Source organism: Acartia tonsa, chromosome 3, assembly GCF_053477335.1.
Source record: "Acartia tonsa isolate MP-2025a chromosome 3, ASM5347733v1, whole genome shotgun sequence".
NCBI lineage: Eukaryota > Metazoa > Arthropoda > Copepoda > Calanoida > Acartiidae > Acartia > Acartia tonsa.
This window is the reverse complement of record NC_137262.1, coordinates 19,163,317-19,179,694: the sequence shown is the minus strand read 5'-3', so window position 1 is coordinate 19,179,694 and position 16,378 is coordinate 19,163,317. Positions and strand designations below refer to the sequence as shown.

The 16,378-nt window shown below is 32.3% G+C and overlaps 1 protein-coding gene across 1 annotated transcript in view; it reads right to left on the bottom strand.

The window, feature by feature from the left end:
- Nucleotides 1–16,378, bottom strand: part of Nup154 (nuclear pore complex protein Nup154) — a 16,769-nt gene continuing 391 nt past the window's right edge. The window contains exons 2-34 of the mRNA XM_080153036.1: nucleotides 16,134–16,274; nucleotides 15,807–15,925; nucleotides 14,542–14,694; nucleotides 14,144–14,213; nucleotides 13,909–14,005; nucleotides 13,106–13,216; nucleotides 12,837–12,948; nucleotides 12,384–12,527; nucleotides 11,804–11,983; nucleotides 11,485–11,593; nucleotides 11,134–11,230; nucleotides 10,818–10,946; nucleotides 10,405–10,625; nucleotides 9,814–9,974; nucleotides 9,467–9,571; nucleotides 8,634–8,715; nucleotides 8,175–8,352; nucleotides 7,870–7,975; nucleotides 7,647–7,747; nucleotides 7,208–7,325; nucleotides 6,834–6,944; nucleotides 6,429–6,724; nucleotides 5,966–6,112; nucleotides 5,596–5,772; nucleotides 5,158–5,284; nucleotides 4,901–5,011; nucleotides 4,690–4,770; nucleotides 4,336–4,418; nucleotides 3,960–4,098; nucleotides 2,117–2,176; nucleotides 1,399–1,533; nucleotides 1,067–1,135; nucleotides 1–228 (exon numbers count right to left, since the gene is read on the bottom strand). Coding sequence (XP_080009162.1) covers nucleotides 184–228; nucleotides 1,067–1,135; nucleotides 1,399–1,533; nucleotides 2,117–2,176; nucleotides 3,960–4,098; nucleotides 4,336–4,418; nucleotides 4,690–4,770; nucleotides 4,901–5,011; nucleotides 5,158–5,284; nucleotides 5,596–5,772; nucleotides 5,966–6,112; nucleotides 6,429–6,724; nucleotides 6,834–6,944; nucleotides 7,208–7,325; nucleotides 7,647–7,747; nucleotides 7,870–7,975; nucleotides 8,175–8,352; nucleotides 8,634–8,715; nucleotides 9,467–9,571; nucleotides 9,814–9,974; nucleotides 10,405–10,625; nucleotides 10,818–10,946; nucleotides 11,134–11,230; nucleotides 11,485–11,593; nucleotides 11,804–11,983; nucleotides 12,384–12,527; nucleotides 12,837–12,948; nucleotides 13,106–13,216; nucleotides 13,909–14,005; nucleotides 14,144–14,213; nucleotides 14,542–14,694; nucleotides 15,807–15,925; nucleotides 16,134–16,274 — 4,115 coding nt within the window. The 3' untranslated portion in view covers nucleotides 1–183. The remainder of the gene's footprint in view (nucleotides 229–1,066; nucleotides 1,136–1,398; nucleotides 1,534–2,116; nucleotides 2,177–3,959; nucleotides 4,099–4,335; nucleotides 4,419–4,689; nucleotides 4,771–4,900; nucleotides 5,012–5,157; nucleotides 5,285–5,595; nucleotides 5,773–5,965; nucleotides 6,113–6,428; nucleotides 6,725–6,833; nucleotides 6,945–7,207; nucleotides 7,326–7,646; nucleotides 7,748–7,869; nucleotides 7,976–8,174; nucleotides 8,353–8,633; nucleotides 8,716–9,466; nucleotides 9,572–9,813; nucleotides 9,975–10,404; nucleotides 10,626–10,817; nucleotides 10,947–11,133; nucleotides 11,231–11,484; nucleotides 11,594–11,803; nucleotides 11,984–12,383; nucleotides 12,528–12,836; nucleotides 12,949–13,105; nucleotides 13,217–13,908; nucleotides 14,006–14,143; nucleotides 14,214–14,541; nucleotides 14,695–15,806; nucleotides 15,926–16,133; nucleotides 16,275–16,378) is intronic.

Here is a 16,378-nt window from a genome sequence, read left to right as displayed (position 1 = left end):
TCTGAAAATAATAATGATCATAATAAAGGTTTTTGTCACAGTTTTTAATAAAAACTGGTTTTACAGCGACATAATAAGAAAAGAATGTATTCTACATGCAGTTGAATTTCAAATAGGTTGGTGATAAAAACTAGTTTATTTTTATATAACATTCATTTTATGGTTGTTGTTCAATGGTTGAGATCAATACTTGAATCTGTCTAGTCTGGCCTGGATATCTCGGAATCTGGTCAAAGGTAACATTACAAACACATTAGTAAAATTTTCATTTAGTTACATTTTAGTCAAGCAGCTATTTTCTGATTTGATTACATCCGTATGTCAATATAAGATCTTTTTGAATCTCGATTTATTTAAGTAAAACCTGTAACAATAAGATTTGACCATTTTGGTGTACATATATCAATCCTTATACTAAAGTAACAGGATGTTTGTTTGTCTATGTGTGTATCTGTGTATCTGTACCGAAGGATCTCGCTAACCGCTGAACCGATCGGGTTCTCCTTAACAGGGTAGCTTCTCATAGGTCCCGGGAAGGTTTATAACTATTTTTTTTGGAGGGGGGGGGACACCCCAAACCTCCCCAAAAAATGAAAAATCCCCCCCCCCAAAAAAAAATTTAATTTTTTTAATTAAAATGAAAATGAGGGGGGAGGCAAACCCCCCCCCAAAAAAAAAAAATTTTCGCCCCCACAAAATTTTTTTCACTTGTTCTTTTAAAATTTACAATAAGAAATTGGGTTATTAAATTTGACTCTCTCCTCCTCAAGTGCCCCCTAGAGGCCTCTAGTGTTGTAGCCGCTAGTAAGTATATATAAGAAGTAAGTTTTATAAAAGTATTTAATCTAACTTAGGGATAATAGAGTAGCTTCGCTACTAAAAAAAAATTTATAAAAACGCTTTCTAATGCGTTGGCTTTAAAACTTTGAGTACTTTTATTACTTGATTGATTGGTTTAAAATAGCAGTCACAATTGGGGATGTAAACATAAATTTCGCATTCATTGTCTTATCCCTAGCCTTAAGATCCTTGTCAAATGTTAAGTGTTTGCAATGTATCCTTTCCTACTAATCATAATGGCAGTATCTTCTGATTGTTTCATATACAGTTCTCCCAAATAAGCTGATACAGCATCCTAAAATGGATAATCAACATAAAGTTATAGCTCATAAACTAACGACTTAGGGTGAAAAGTGTTCTCCATTAAATATAAAATAGTTCTGAATTGAAAGTATCATAACAGCCGTTAAAATTGCCATGATGTAATATTTCTTTCTGACGAACAACAGTAAACTGGCATTTATGAGGATATACTTGAGGGAGCGTTTACACTGTCATCTGTCAGCATTAAAGGTTACATTAGTGGAAGCATCCATAAAAAAGGATAGGATATTTTACCTGACAAACAACTGTAAACTGTCTTCTATCAGCACTGGAGGTAACACTAAGAGGAGCGTCCACAAACATGGACAGAATGGCGGCCAATACGTGCAGGATGTGCAGCTCGTTACCAGCGGTCAACCATACTGCGTCCTAAAAAAGAAAATAAAGATTTTAAAAAAAGTGTTAACTAATCTATTCTAAAATATCTTTAAACTTTTCCTACATCTATCTTTCAACATAGTGAATTTCCTAACTTTTATCTATGTATTTAGTAGGGTTGGCAATCCATATCCGAATCCGGGATCCGGAATCCGCCTAATTTTTAGCCAATTTTGGAATCCGAATCCGGAATCCGATTTTTTATAGCGGATTCGGATTCTTAATTGGTAGGCTAAAATTAGCGTCTTGGGTTTTTTCTTTCAACTCTGCCTTTTTGAAGGCAAAGATTATCATCATTGTATATAATATCTTTTAAAATTTGGTTCGATTCTCGGAAGTGAATTATAGAGAACACCAAGAACATTAATTTTTAGGACAAATGTAGCACTTAAATTTTTTAATTTAAAAAAAAGCCTTTAAAAATATTGCTAAAATCCGGAATCCGAATCCGGAATCCGCCTTTTTTTGGACGGATTCTTGTAAGAATCCGAATCCGGTCCAAAAATTTGACGGATTGTTGTCCCTAGTATTTAGGGCACTTTAAAAACAAAAAAAAAAAATTAAGTTATCTCACCTTAGCCAAATATATTCTGTTGTAAACATCCAGCAATCTTGGCAGGTCAACTCCAATTTTCTATAAATTTAATTTACAAAATAATAAAAATACAATCTATTGCATAATTCTGACGTTTTTCTTTACCATTGCTTGCATTAATCGTAGTTTACTATATCATATTTACCTACTGTACACTTTCTTTAATTGTAAATATCTATTCCAGTAATCTGGTTTGAAATGTTTTAATTCTTTGAAATATGATACTTGAAATAAAATAATAATGTATTATGTATATTTTCTGTAAAATTAGACTAGGCAGATAAAACTGAAGTTATTCTAATGAAATGAAGGCTAGTTCATTAGAATAATCTCAGAAATATTACTTTTGGATAATATATTTACCAGATTTACTTGAAAATCTCTAAGAATAGAAACACAATGTTAAGATGCCTACGCTTTAATTCCCAGATGTTCCAGAGATACATGGAATAGACCACTTTCCGTGGACATTAAACTGTTTTTAACCTATTTTTTAATCATATATCAAAAATATACTATGACACCAGTAGAATCAGACTGCAGAGCCCAAATTTGAATTAAGTCCCCAATAAACTTTTTTGGGCGGATTTAAAAATTAATTTTATATGTTGCTGTGATCATTTTGACGGGAGCAAAAGCAACTTTTAGTTTGGGGTTAAATTGTTTCTTACAGAACAATTTTATATGATTCAGTTTATATCAATACAATAATAAAAAAACTCTACTCTGTTCGATGGAAATAATTTTTTTTCTAAAACAATCAATTTCAGTAAAAAATTTAACATAATACAATAAAACACATAATGCTAAAGTTAAACCAATAAGATTTCTTGTTTCATTTCAATTATTATAATTTTTCGAAAAAGTGTTTTCACAAAGTGACTTATTTACAATGTAGTTAAATAATTTTTATTTAATTAAAATGAAAAGAATGAAAACTATACACATAAAAGATACATACTTTTTAAAAATATTTAAAAAAAAATAAGTTTGAATAATCTTTTTTTATATCATATTTGTATATATGTCAAAAATAATTTTGTTGTATTGCATAAACATTTGTTGACATCATGTCATCTTGTCATCAAATTTAACCCTTTACAGCCAATTTTTATGTGTTTAAAATAGGTGAACGAACACAAACATATTAATGTTAATTCATTGGTATATTGTAAAGATTGAACTTTTTAGTGAATTTTTATAGTAAAATCATAAGGCCTAATTTTACTCTATACCAGAATACAATATTTATGAAGCAAAACACTCTAAAAGCTACGAATTTTACCCAAATAAAAAAAAGACCTTTTGCTTTGGTAAAAATGACCACGGCAACAGTAAAAATTAATATTTAAATCCCCCCAAAAAATTTTATTGGGGACTTAATTAAAATTAAGGCTCTGCAGTCTGATTTTACTGGTGTCATAGTATATTTTTTATATACGTTTTAAAAATAGGTTAAAAACAGTTTAAAGAGAAAAATCATAAAATTAGAACAAGTTTTGTTAAGCTTCAAGGGGACCAAGCTCGGACTTACAAATCTGAATTGAGAATTTAATTCTAGTAATCGTAGTAAATTGTCTGTAATACGATGCTATTAATGATTTTTCAGTATTACTGAGAACCAGCTCTAATTAAGCGTATTTTAATCGGTTTTGAAGCCAAAAAATAGTTATTATCTCTACCTAATTCGGTACAAGACATTAATAAGTAAGAGTAAGGGAATTGTCTTGAGTTTAAAAAACAAGAACAAATAAATACCATGCATTCTCACAAACGTTATTGGGCAGAAGCTTAAAGGGTTAGACTGAAACAATATTCCTACCTGCAGACAAAGTGGAACCCAGATATATTCTCCGCCTCCCTCCCTGCAGGAAAATAGCTCCAGCTTTCTCACCAGAAACTCCAAGGGAAAATATTTACTTGAAGAACTGTACAGCCGACCTAGGCTCTCGATTTTGCAGCTAAAAAAATAACAGGATATACTTTACCAAGCTTTGAGGGTATTTAACTTTGCTAATGAACCTCTTTGAAAATTGTTCAGATACATTTTTTTTATTATTTTAAGTAAAAAATAAAAGGCATAAAATAAGGGAGAATCTTAAAATGCTGAAGTAGGTTTTATACAAGAATGTAAAGGGAGACATCCTTTTCTAGACAAACAAACACCAGTTACTTTTAGGTTTATATAGATTTCTTACCTTATTCCTCTTTTCTTAGTGCCGACATCAGAGGTGGCTAATCTGTCTAATTCTCTATCAATAATGTTGGTCCAAATTGACTGCAAAAAACCAACAGTTCAATTCGTGTTTTTGATTATGATATGATAGGAAATAGGATAAGCCTTTAAAATAATTTATCACTATAAAAAAATGTTATGTCTTTACTTTACCTCCCATTTTCTTCCACTCCATAATAAATTTTGTTTAAATGAAATGAAATACTTAGGTACTTATTTAGATGTTAGCAAAGGTACAAAATATTTAAAGAATTAAGTTAGAGGCCAAACAGTTTTTACAAACATTTATCAAAAAATGAAACTGTTTGTTTTCCTGGATGAGAAGAGGATCTTGGTGTCCGGCAGTGGCTAAAATGGCAAGTTTACACTCCCACAGCTCATATGGTTCGGCCCAATCCTAAAATTTATACAACGTTGTATTGCCAGAATAATGTTTTTTTTTGTACTTTTAAAATTACATCTACAATAAACTATTTTGAAATTGTTATTCCCTACATAAAATTGTATTAACCCTGAAAGTTTGTAACCTGGTATAGTGTAGTAATATCAAGAAGGTCACTGTTAAGTCTGGTCAGGGAAGCAGAGGCTGATGGAATGTTGGAGGCAGCTTCCAGAACCATTAATTGTACTCTGGCCACCTAAACAAAATAAAAAAAGGTTGTATAAATTTGTACAAACACTACCTACTTCATTTTTACAAACTCCATCTTATTCTCAATTTCATCACCCAGTCTATATTATCATTTTTTTTAAAATTTCGGAGCAACCACCAAATCAAAATTACCTCCATTTTCTCCTCCAGTTCGGTGAGCAGCTGTCCCACGCCCCTGCTGCCCTCTCCCTCCACGCTCTTGACACACATGATAGCTCTGCTTAGGTACTCAACACGGCTCTTCAGATTCAACTCAGTGCTAGAAATTTTTTTATTTTTAAAGATCGTGATTTCATATATCATAGAAACTTTTTTATTCAATCATTTTCTTATGATAATATTGATCAATCAAATTAGTTTTCAGTATGGCTTCGAAACCAATTAATATCCGCTAAATTAGAACAGGTTCTAAGCCATACTGAAAAATCATGTATCGTATCGTATATATCCAGTTTTCTACAAATATAAAAATGTACAATTAAAAAATTAAAACTAGTTTTGTTAGCCTCGAGATGTCGAAAGCACAAAAAGCTGTTTATAATACGATGCGATAAATAACTATTTATTTACCTGTGTCTTCCAGATAGTTTATCCAGAATCTTGGCAGCCAACAAATATTGCCCATTCTTCTCATAATATTTCCAGATTATATCAAACAGGTGCAACCTTTCTGGATTCTGCGCAATGCCGCGTTTTAGATAACTTTCCAGATAGGGTGACTTGATGCTCAGTAGCCTGTCTGTATGCCTACAAAAATTAAAGTTATAGAAAATATTTTCTTCTCAAGATATTATGTAGCCGTATTTAAAGATCTCAAAGTAAAAATACTACAAACTTGTTGGTTGCCTTCAACTTAACTGGCGAAAATGTTGAAATCTTATTATATTGAAGTAAAAAATTGTTAGGTACTAATAAAAAAATAAAATATAAAGCAGCCTACCTATGATCAATGAGCCACTGATAGAGAGTTGCATGTAGAATTTCATCCTCTGAAGCAACCATGAGCTGGAATACCTCTTCAGCCCACTCTCCAGCCTGGGCAGGCTGCAGCTGAGATGGGTCTGCTGGAGGCGCAGGTCCAGGTATCCTAAAATTATAATAGTTTATTAAAAAATTTACAAAACCATCATAGAAATATGCAACAATTTTAAAAAAAATACCCAGTTATTAAAAAATGTCTTGATATGACAGAGTGAACCCTTTTTTATGCTTATTTGAGTTTTGATTGTGCCACAAAGAACGGTAATACAAGTGCCTCGCATTGATAGAGGACCAAAGCTTTTTTGGGCAATAATTTCTGACATTACTCAAAAGAATCATTACAAATTAGAAAATTAATCATCAGCTCAGATTATAGAAGGAACTGCCTAAAGAATTTTTAGTGTTTAAAAGCAAGATCTTACTTTGGAACACTGGGAGAGGTCTGAACATTACTGCTAGAGGACAACAAAGTTTCAAACATTCTTGTGCAGTGCCTGTAGCATTCTGTCCTTGCAGCATAGGCTGCAGAGCCAGCAGTATCATCCAGGTTTTCTCCATGCTGGTAGAAATGCACAGCCAAACCTTGTGGATCCTTTTTGGCAGCTGCTGCTAAACATATCTCAACAACAGCTTTGTAAGCATGTACAGCTGTTAGATGGGAGACAAGAACGTCCAGCCGAATGCTACCAGCAATACCCTTAGCTATGTCAACTGCTTCCTGATAAAAGATTTTAACTATTAGATAAAAATAATATATCTAGTAGTTGTAATTAATACGCTAAGACAAAAGTTTAAAATAAGACTTTAGAATGAAATAATTTGCATACCTGAATCATGCGATTTCTTTCTGAAGGTTTATTGCTTTGTGCGGCCGCTAGGAGGAGCTCATGTGCCTTGCTACTGGCTGCATCTTCAACTCTGTACAAACTTGGGCACACCTTGGGAGTAAAAATTAAACTCTAAGTAGCAAAATATGAAACCATTTGTCTTGAAAAGTTTTAAATTAAAATTTTATTTTCTCTTTAGGTTTTTTATTCTATTTAAGACAGAGGTAGAACAAATAATGGATTTGAGTTAACAAATTCTGCTTTTTGTAGCTTTTAAGATTTCGAGTGAAAACGGGTTGTAGTTAATAAAATCATTTCTACTTTAATCTTTTTATTCAAAATATCCTAGTATCATAATCTAATTAAAACGATACCTCTCTAAGCTTACTGCTAATAGCATCAGTGTTGGCAGAATCCCCCAAATATCTCTGAATAAGACCCTGTACCAGGCTTACACAAATATCTCTGCCAGCTGATGTTACAACAATATCCCTTAATAAGATAATATTTTAATAAATAAAATTGATAGGATATTTTGGCTAGAAAAAAAATATAAAAATGCAATCTCAATAACAACTTTACAAAAGACAGAACAAAAATATCTAGGCAAATCGAATTCTATGATTGTTATCCAAAAGGTTAGAATTTAGGAAACTTAACGGTTAATCTTACTGTGAATAATCTTAATTAAGCAAGTTATAGTTTAGGGGGAAAAAAATTTTATGTGCCTATTTCTGTAGGACTTAAAACTAGAATGATATAGGTATAGATAAAAAAAGTAAAAAAAATTACAAATATTTAATAAATTTTCACCTCAATACTAACTGTCTGAGAAGGTTATTGTTATCATTACTGATACCCTTCAGAACCTGTTCTACTTCATGATCGACCACAACCATCCACAGACCCAAAACCTGAATTTTTTATTCAAATTAGGTATGTTTTTTTCTAATCGGTTGGTAGGACACCTGTCATACTCTAGACAAATCAATCAAGAAACAAAAATATTTCCAGGATCAAAACAATGAATATTAACCTGCAAAGAATGTAAGACCAGCTGTCTGACCAGCATAAGAGACTGTTTCTCTCTGAGCAGAGCATCCTGGTGGCCACGCTGCTGCTGTCCAGCCATCTGTTGCGCCCTATAGACACATCAAGATATATCAGATAACATAAAGTTTAAAAGAGCATATTTAAACAATTTTCATTTTTCATAAGAATTTTAGGACCAACATTTATGGAAACTAAGAAAAAACTAAGAATGTAAACTAGGTAGGTAGGCAGTTTTTATAAATCATAAATTTCACAATACTATTGATCCATATATATTATATATCCTACCTGCTTCCATAATGTCCATACATACTTTGATCTGCTCCAGCCATCAGCGTTGTATTTCCACTCATTCCTCCAATCAGATTTGTATACTGCTCCAGGAACAGTTTGATATTGTGCAGACGAGAAATTATAAATTCAACTTCAGTGCCAGAAACTATTGAAGTTGGCTTGTCGCCCGGTCCTTAAAAATAACGATTTTTTAAAATCACACTTTAGTTAGATACAAAAGCTGATTTTTAAGGTTTTTTCACAAGCAAAAATGCAAGAAGTCAACCCTTTTAATAGTACGTGATTACATTTGTATTTTTCATTGACATATGTATCCTGTATGCATCATTGAAAATGGAATTTTTAGTGCATGTATGGAAAAAGAAAAATCGTGGTCATGGTTTATTTTCTTTCAGAAAACCGTTAATTTCTATATTATGGTTATTTTGTGTATTACTAAAAACTCAGTCATACCTGAAACTAAAGGTTGGGTCCAGAGTGGTCGCAGGACACGAGAAATGTACAGGTACAGGCCATTGTGACGAGCAGAAAACTGGAATTCAATAATTTATATTTTTTTCAAAAAGCAAGCAGTGTTTCATTGAGACAAACATCAGATTTGAAACAACGGAAGAAAGGGAGTGGGCCGGTGTGACAATTTTGAAACCAAAACAAAGTCACAAGAACTCAACTTAAAAAAAAATAGTTACAGTACTTTAATTTGGCATGGCAGTTGCTTTAAAGTCACATCCGCCCTACAAAACGTTAAGATAAACGAAAATAATCGGATCTACTGCAGTTCACGGTAAAATATTGCTGGTAACAAATATTGCTAAAAAATTATGAATTTTAAAGGCTGCTAACTGCCAAACGGCTGAACGTACAGATCATGCCCGCACATAGTTTTAAGCGGCATAAAAAGGCCTACAAATAATCTGGAATAGCCATTAATCAATAATGCATAATTATCTTGCAGTGCAGAGAAATGCGCGAAAAAGACCTATTTTACGCGGTATTTCTTCAGTGAAGCCTTCCCTGTGCATCATTGGATCTTGGCCATTCCAGATTATTTGTAGGCCTCCTTATGCCGCTTAAAATAGTGTGCGGGTATGATCTGTACGTTCAGCCGTTTGGCAGCTAGCAGCCTTTAAAATAATAATTTTTTAGCAATATTCGTTACCAGCAATATTTTACCGTGAACTGCAGTAGATCCAAATAATCTAATAAAAAAATCATTACACTATTCCTAATAAGGTAGGATTTTGCATTTACACCAAATCGAAAGAAAAAGTAAGATATTATTCCTGAAGTTCTGGCATAGGATGGTATCCAGGGGCTCCAGGACCAGCAGGAGGCTGACCTCCAGGTGATTGAGGATGGTGGTGATAGCCACTATATCCAGATGTATTCACCTGAAATCAAAGTAGCCAATAAAATTGAAAAATAATCAGGGACAAAAATAAAAAAAATAATTTAATTGTCAGTCAGTCACAAATGATCTTTTTATGAAAAAATATAATTTTATTTCTTCATGTAGGTACAATATTCTCTCCTGACTTTTATCGAACCAATAGATTTTAAAATATAGTTTAATGTTTAAACTTTTCATCCAATGACTATTTTATCCAAATATATTTATCATAACACTCTTTACCTGTGGTGTAGAAATAAGATTAGGATTGAAACCAGAGGGGCTGGAGACAAAGCTAGGTGAGCCTATCTGATACTGCATGGGGTACCCAGTTGTGTTACCTCCCTGGTAACCACCACCAGGAGAGGTCATGTACCCCGGCTGGAAGGATACCTGCCCGGCACCTTAATTTAATACAATAGGTAATAAAATACATGTTTAATATTATACCTACTTAAATCTTTATAAAAAAAATTTTTATATTTTATGTCATAAGGACAATGTAACAGAAATTCATCATTAGCTTAAAAACTATCACTCAGAAATTCATCATTAGCTTAAAAAACTATGACTATATAAAATTATCTTTCATATGCTAACTATGTACCTATAAACTATGGTAAATTTAAAATTTCAGAATTATTTTTATCCAGAATTTTTTCCAACATTTAGGTAGTTAGTTTCACAGTCTAATATCTATATAAATGAATGCAAAATAATACATAATCAAAAGCACAAAAACTTTACATTTTTAAAAATTAAAATAGCTTTAATATTTTCATCGAAAATGTAAGTTCGAGGCAATTTTACACTCATGAATGTTAGTCTCTTCACCTGGGAAGCCTGGAGCACCATATTGTGCAGGATACACCAGCTTTGGCTCTCCACCATACAGCAACAATGCTTTGGCCGACCATTCAGCAACCTGACGATCAACCAGAGCCTGGCTAGTGGCCAGGATTAGGGCAGTGGCGGATGCCTGTTCAGGTCCCAGCAAGGTGAAGTACGATTTAACAGCTTCGGCCTCGGGACCACCGCAATCAATTAAAAGTTGCCTAAAATAAATTTAAATCAAATGATTTTTTATACCTATATATTTCTTGAACCTGATTTATTTACCTGGTATCTTTTGTAATATGACTTTTAAATTCAAAAGATTATTGGAAGAGAAACTAAAACACCTTTCTATTTTTGTATATAATTCCTTAACTCGATATAAACATATGCAAGCTTATCAAAAACCCTACCTGAGACAATCTACTGGTCTGAGAATGCTGACCAGAATGGAACCTTGTGCGGACAGCAGGATGATCTGTCTGGGGTCAGCAAAGTGTTGGACTACTGCAGGTGGAGGTTCTCGTCCGTTGTAGGAGTTTCTAAAGTATAAGTACTCATGTTATTAACACTTTTTATAAGCATCTCAAAATCGCCTTATTCTTAAGTTACCATGACATTCAAAGAAAAACTAAAAAGAATTTTAACTAAGTAGGCATGGTTTTTCCCTTAGATCAGGTAGTGTACTCTAATTAGGAATACAAGCAAAGTAAAAAAAAACATACATACCTGAATAAGCTGAGAAGCTTAGAGGTCTGTGAGACTTCAGCAAGGGCCCATGTGTGTCCTTCTACAGGTACAACTGTATGTGTCTCCATAAGATTACCTAGTATAAATAACAATGTTACAAAAAGACATCATAATAAGCAAAAAAAAAGATAATATTTGTTGAAATTAATATATTACTCTAGATCTTCTTACAAAAACAAATAATGATGTCCAAAAAAACTTAATACTTCAATTTAAAATATTAAAGATTACAGCAAACTATAAATTTTAGTGTTAAGTAGTGGTATCTTTCGTTGTCATTTTTAATCTAAATTGTTATCAGATATTGTAAAAAAAAATCTAACAATCTACCTCCAGCCTGTGGCAGACAACCGTTCCAGATGAGCCAGAGAACGTCAGCAGCCTCTGCAGGGCTTGAGGCCAGCAGGGTTAGTCCAGATTTATAGTATCCATTGTGAACCTACATTTTTTTATGAATTATATATCTATTTTTATTGATATTAGGAAATATGTTCATGAATGTATTAAGAATTACCCTTTTTATACCTATGTATTTGCCAGTGTGAGCCAAAAAGAATCAGTAAAAATGTACTCTTTATTGTGTTAACTATTATGTCATAGTGAAGTGAGGTGAGTTTCATCCACAGAAATACCACATCATATAATTTACCTTAGTAGGTTTTTGAGTAGGACCGGATGGGGCAAAACCCGGTGGTAGTCTGATAAAAACCAGCCGTAGGCATTGTGGACGGGCACTAGGATTATTCTCTGTGTTGCTGCGGGTGGACAGGTAAAGTCTGGAGCCGCCGCCGGTTAGCGCCACGAGGTGCAGCCGGTCGTCCTCTGAACCCTAATAATATAACTATTTTAAAGGCCGCATAGCAAACAGAATATGTGATAATATTATATTTTACTATGTATCATCAATTTAAGCCTATTCAATCATATTTTTTCTGACAAGTACCCAGTTATCTAAGTATACAAGTTAGAAATTATAATCTTTAACGGATGCAATAATTTCTTGTCTTTTATTGGCCAAATCAGCATTCCAGCCAATTTAGTCGTGCCTTACTTTGTAAACATATTTCCATCTAATTTATGCTAACTGTATTTTTCTTCTGAAATAGTAACTGTATGTATCATTGTATAATGTATACCTACCCAGTGTATAGGTTATTGAAAAAATTTAAAGTGTTAGTCTAAATAACCTATTATACAATAAAAAGACATTAGGACACGAGTAAATTTACTTGAATAGGAGCAATGTGAACTATGGGTTTGAGATTACTGGTCTCCACAGTGGAGGCAACACGGCTACAGTCCTCAAATATTCTCTGCGCAGAAAGTGAAACAACTTTTTCCAATTCTTCACCGTTAACTCCAAGGTCGTATACCTAAAACAAACACATTTCAAAAAGCTAGAAAATACATTTATTCAAGAAAATTCAAGGATGATTGCGTCTTAGGATTTGTAAAGGGTTTAAATCCTATAATATAAAGAAGTAAGCTTTTTTTGTCTGTATCGAAGGATCTCACTAACCGCTGAACCGATATGGTTCTTTTTACAACGAAGCTTTTTAAAGTCAATTAAGGTAAGACAAGAAAACTTTTTCAATCCCAAACTAAAAGATAATCTAAATTAAAGTTTTTATTGCATTTTAAACAAATAGTTTTGTTTTGTTTAATTGACCAAAATCTCTTACCGTAACAGTTCCCTTTTCTGATCTTGTATAAAGGATGTTTCTAGAATTGTCTACTTCAATTTGAAGAATTGGGTCCTCTTCAGCGAATCCAAGTAAGGACGGCATTATCCAGCTAAAATTAAATTAAATATTTAATAATAATCTAGTACCTAGTGATTTAGAGTACAAAAAATTAGCAACCTTTAAAGAATCCAACGTTACCACAAGTTAAAAATATTGTTTTTAATCTTAATTGCGCTTATAAGTTGCATAAGTTGATATAACATTACCTAAGAGCTCCGCTTGAGTGATTAATCTTCGCTGTTTTCTTTCCAAACCATCCTTGTTGAGATTGGTAACCAAACTCGTACAAACATCCATCCTTTCCTCCCATGAATATTCTGAAGATAATAAATAAACTTTTATTTCAGAATAGCTTGAAACTGACTATGGGATAGTTTAAGCATAACGTGAAAGGACATTTGTAGTTATATTTTAGGTCCATGTAAGTAAAAAACAAAAGAGGACTATCCACGAACAAGAGCAAGTGATTCTAATCATCTTCCAGCATTGACCCATAGTATTTTTTTAGTGAATATTCTAGGTTTATGTTTAATATTTGCTTTATCGTCTAAAAAGTTAGGTTTCACCATGGTTTTATATGACAAAAACTTTGAAATGTAAAGCAATTTTTAAAGCAATATCATCAAATGCTTTGTTGAGTTCAAAGGACAAAATAAAATAACACTGCAGAAAAGCATCAAATGTTGTAAATTGCAAAAGTACATTAATTAAACTGTTTACAAGTTACCAACCCTTTTTCTAAATATACATTTTTATTCACAATAATTTATTTTGTGTCAAAGCTTTTAAAAAACAGTTTGAACTCATCAAAACATTCGATGATATTGCACCAAACAATGCTTAACATTTCAAAGTTTTTTTTCATATAAAACCATGGTGAAACCTAACTTTTTAGTCGATAAAGCAAATATTTAACATAAACCTAGTATATCTACTAAAAAAAATACTAAGGGTCAATGCGAAAGATGCTTAGAATCACATGCTATTGTTCGTGGATAGTCCTCTTTACCTGCCAATTCCTGTTCCCTGAAGGGATTTTGTAACGAGCTGTTCACACTGGAGGGTAAACAACGGTTCAGGTAGCAAATGGAGTTCTTCACTGGGTGCTGAAATATAAATTTTAGACTTAAAAAATGTAAAATACTTTTAAAACTAGGTAGGTAAAAATTGTTAGGTATCACTTAATTACTGAAGAACTATAGGTATCTAATAAGGAAATCTAGACGAAAGAATTAAATAGTTACCTCCTTGCGGTGTGGTAAAACTCACTCCCAATAGGACAATTTCAGCTGGAGTTGACAAGCATAACAGGTACTGAAATAATATAATGTGTAAGTAAGGTCTTAAAAACCTAACTTAGATTTTAAAAGCATATGATAAACTCCAAAAACGGTTTAGACAATAAGTTAATACCTATTTCAAATGGAGTTACATGTCTAACTGTAAACTTGAGACTTCAATGAACGAATCCTACCAAACTAATACTGCAGACAGAACGAATACCTTTTTTCCTTATTTAAAACTTCTTATTTAAACTTTACATACCTATGCTATCAAGTAGAAAAATCTACCAATATTTCAACATTAAACCTGGCTCTAAACAGAATCTTGGAAAAAGCTTATGGTGCAATATAATACATACCTTGATATGTGACTGAAGAATACCAGGTTTAGGGGTGACAAGGCAAACATTTAGGATGGTGTCTGTGAGACCGTCAAAGAAAGCCAAATCACCCCCGTCCTCGTATCTCCACAAGTATATGTCACTGTCGATGGTTAACCAAGCTCGTGATACCTTAAATGTTTCAATATTACGTGTCAGTCAATAACATTTTTGTAATAAAATTTAAGTTTTACTTTACTCTTAAAAGATATCTACCTAGATATATAATTTCAAAAGTTAAAGGGATAGTTCTACGAAGTGTATTTAAAGAGTTAAGGTACTTAGAGTAGTGAACTTTTATATGTCTTAGTAGAATATATTAGGCATTGGATAGATATGATTATATGTTAAAAAATTTTTAACATTGACCAGACCAAACTTTTTTTATTTGACAATATCTAAAAAAGTTTAAGTGATTTGTCACATGATAAATTACATGAGAATGGTCTATTTTTTTCCAAATATGTATAGGCAAAACACCAATATCAGAGAATCTTTTTCCACATATTTCACAAGAGTTATAAAAAAATTGAACAGGGGTTCCCCTTGGGACAAGTTACTTAGAAAACATAAAAAATAACGTCCGGTTCATTATAGGACAGGTTTTAAAGAGATTCTTTTAAAAAAAATAAAGAAAACCGTCCGGTTTACTTACAATATACACATTATCTCACGCGGAAATACCAACTAACCATACAACACATATATATAGGTCAATGTTAAAAATTCTTTATCACAATCATAACTATCCAATGCCTTATATATTCTACTAAGACATATAAAATGATCACTACCCTAAGTACTATACTAAATATTTTATTGGTCATTCTTTGTTGTTATGTGTATTTTGTTGCATAAAAAGTTTGAAGTTCTATCAACTAGTAAATGCTATCTAAAGTTGTATTTATGACAAAAAAAAGTTTTTGCCATATATAACATGCAACGAAGTTGAAAATAAAAATTAAAAACTCTTTTTTTAAGGAAAATCCCTGGTCAAATCTTTTAATTTTAATCAATAACTTTATATTATGCACTACTACGTTATTTAAAATAGAAAAAACTTACAGTTCACTATTTTTTTTAAATGCACTTCGTGAAACTATCCCTTTATCTTTTCTAATAATTCAAATGATCAAATACAAGTAACTTTTTTTGTGTTTTTCATAGAGAAAAAAAGATTATATCCCATTTTATATATCTTCGTAAAAATTAAAACATGAAATGGGCAAAATGTTAAGAATTACCTGAGGGAAAATGCCCATATTACAGTTACACTGCATGTGACCAAAATGTTCGATTAATTCTGCAGGCAGCGGAACTCTTCTAACTCGAGTGAACTGCTTTAAAGCAGAGGCTTCTGGGCCTAAATAAAATATGTTAATTAATTATAAAAGAAAACAACAAACAGTATAGAAAAGATTCCTTGTAAAGTTAATTACCCTCTAATAGTTCTATATTATTAAGTATTAACTTGTTTTTATATTTTATTTTTACATATTAACTTTTCCAATTTGCGATACTTGCTAAATGCACTCCAAGTAACTATTCTTTAAACAAAGTAGATTTGATACCTGTCTGAGAAGCCAAAGGATAATCTCTGTCCTGGAGGCCAGACAGGCCGCTGCCAGCCATGTTACCACCGCCAGCACTCAGTTTGTCACACAGGGTTGTCAGGATACTGTCACTGTTCAACATCTTGTCAACATGGCGAGCTAAACATAATAAGTATATCAATATCAATCTATCCTTATTTATAACTGGAAAGGGTTAACAAGAAAAAAAGTAAGTTTGATTGTTATAAGCGAAACGGCAAGAG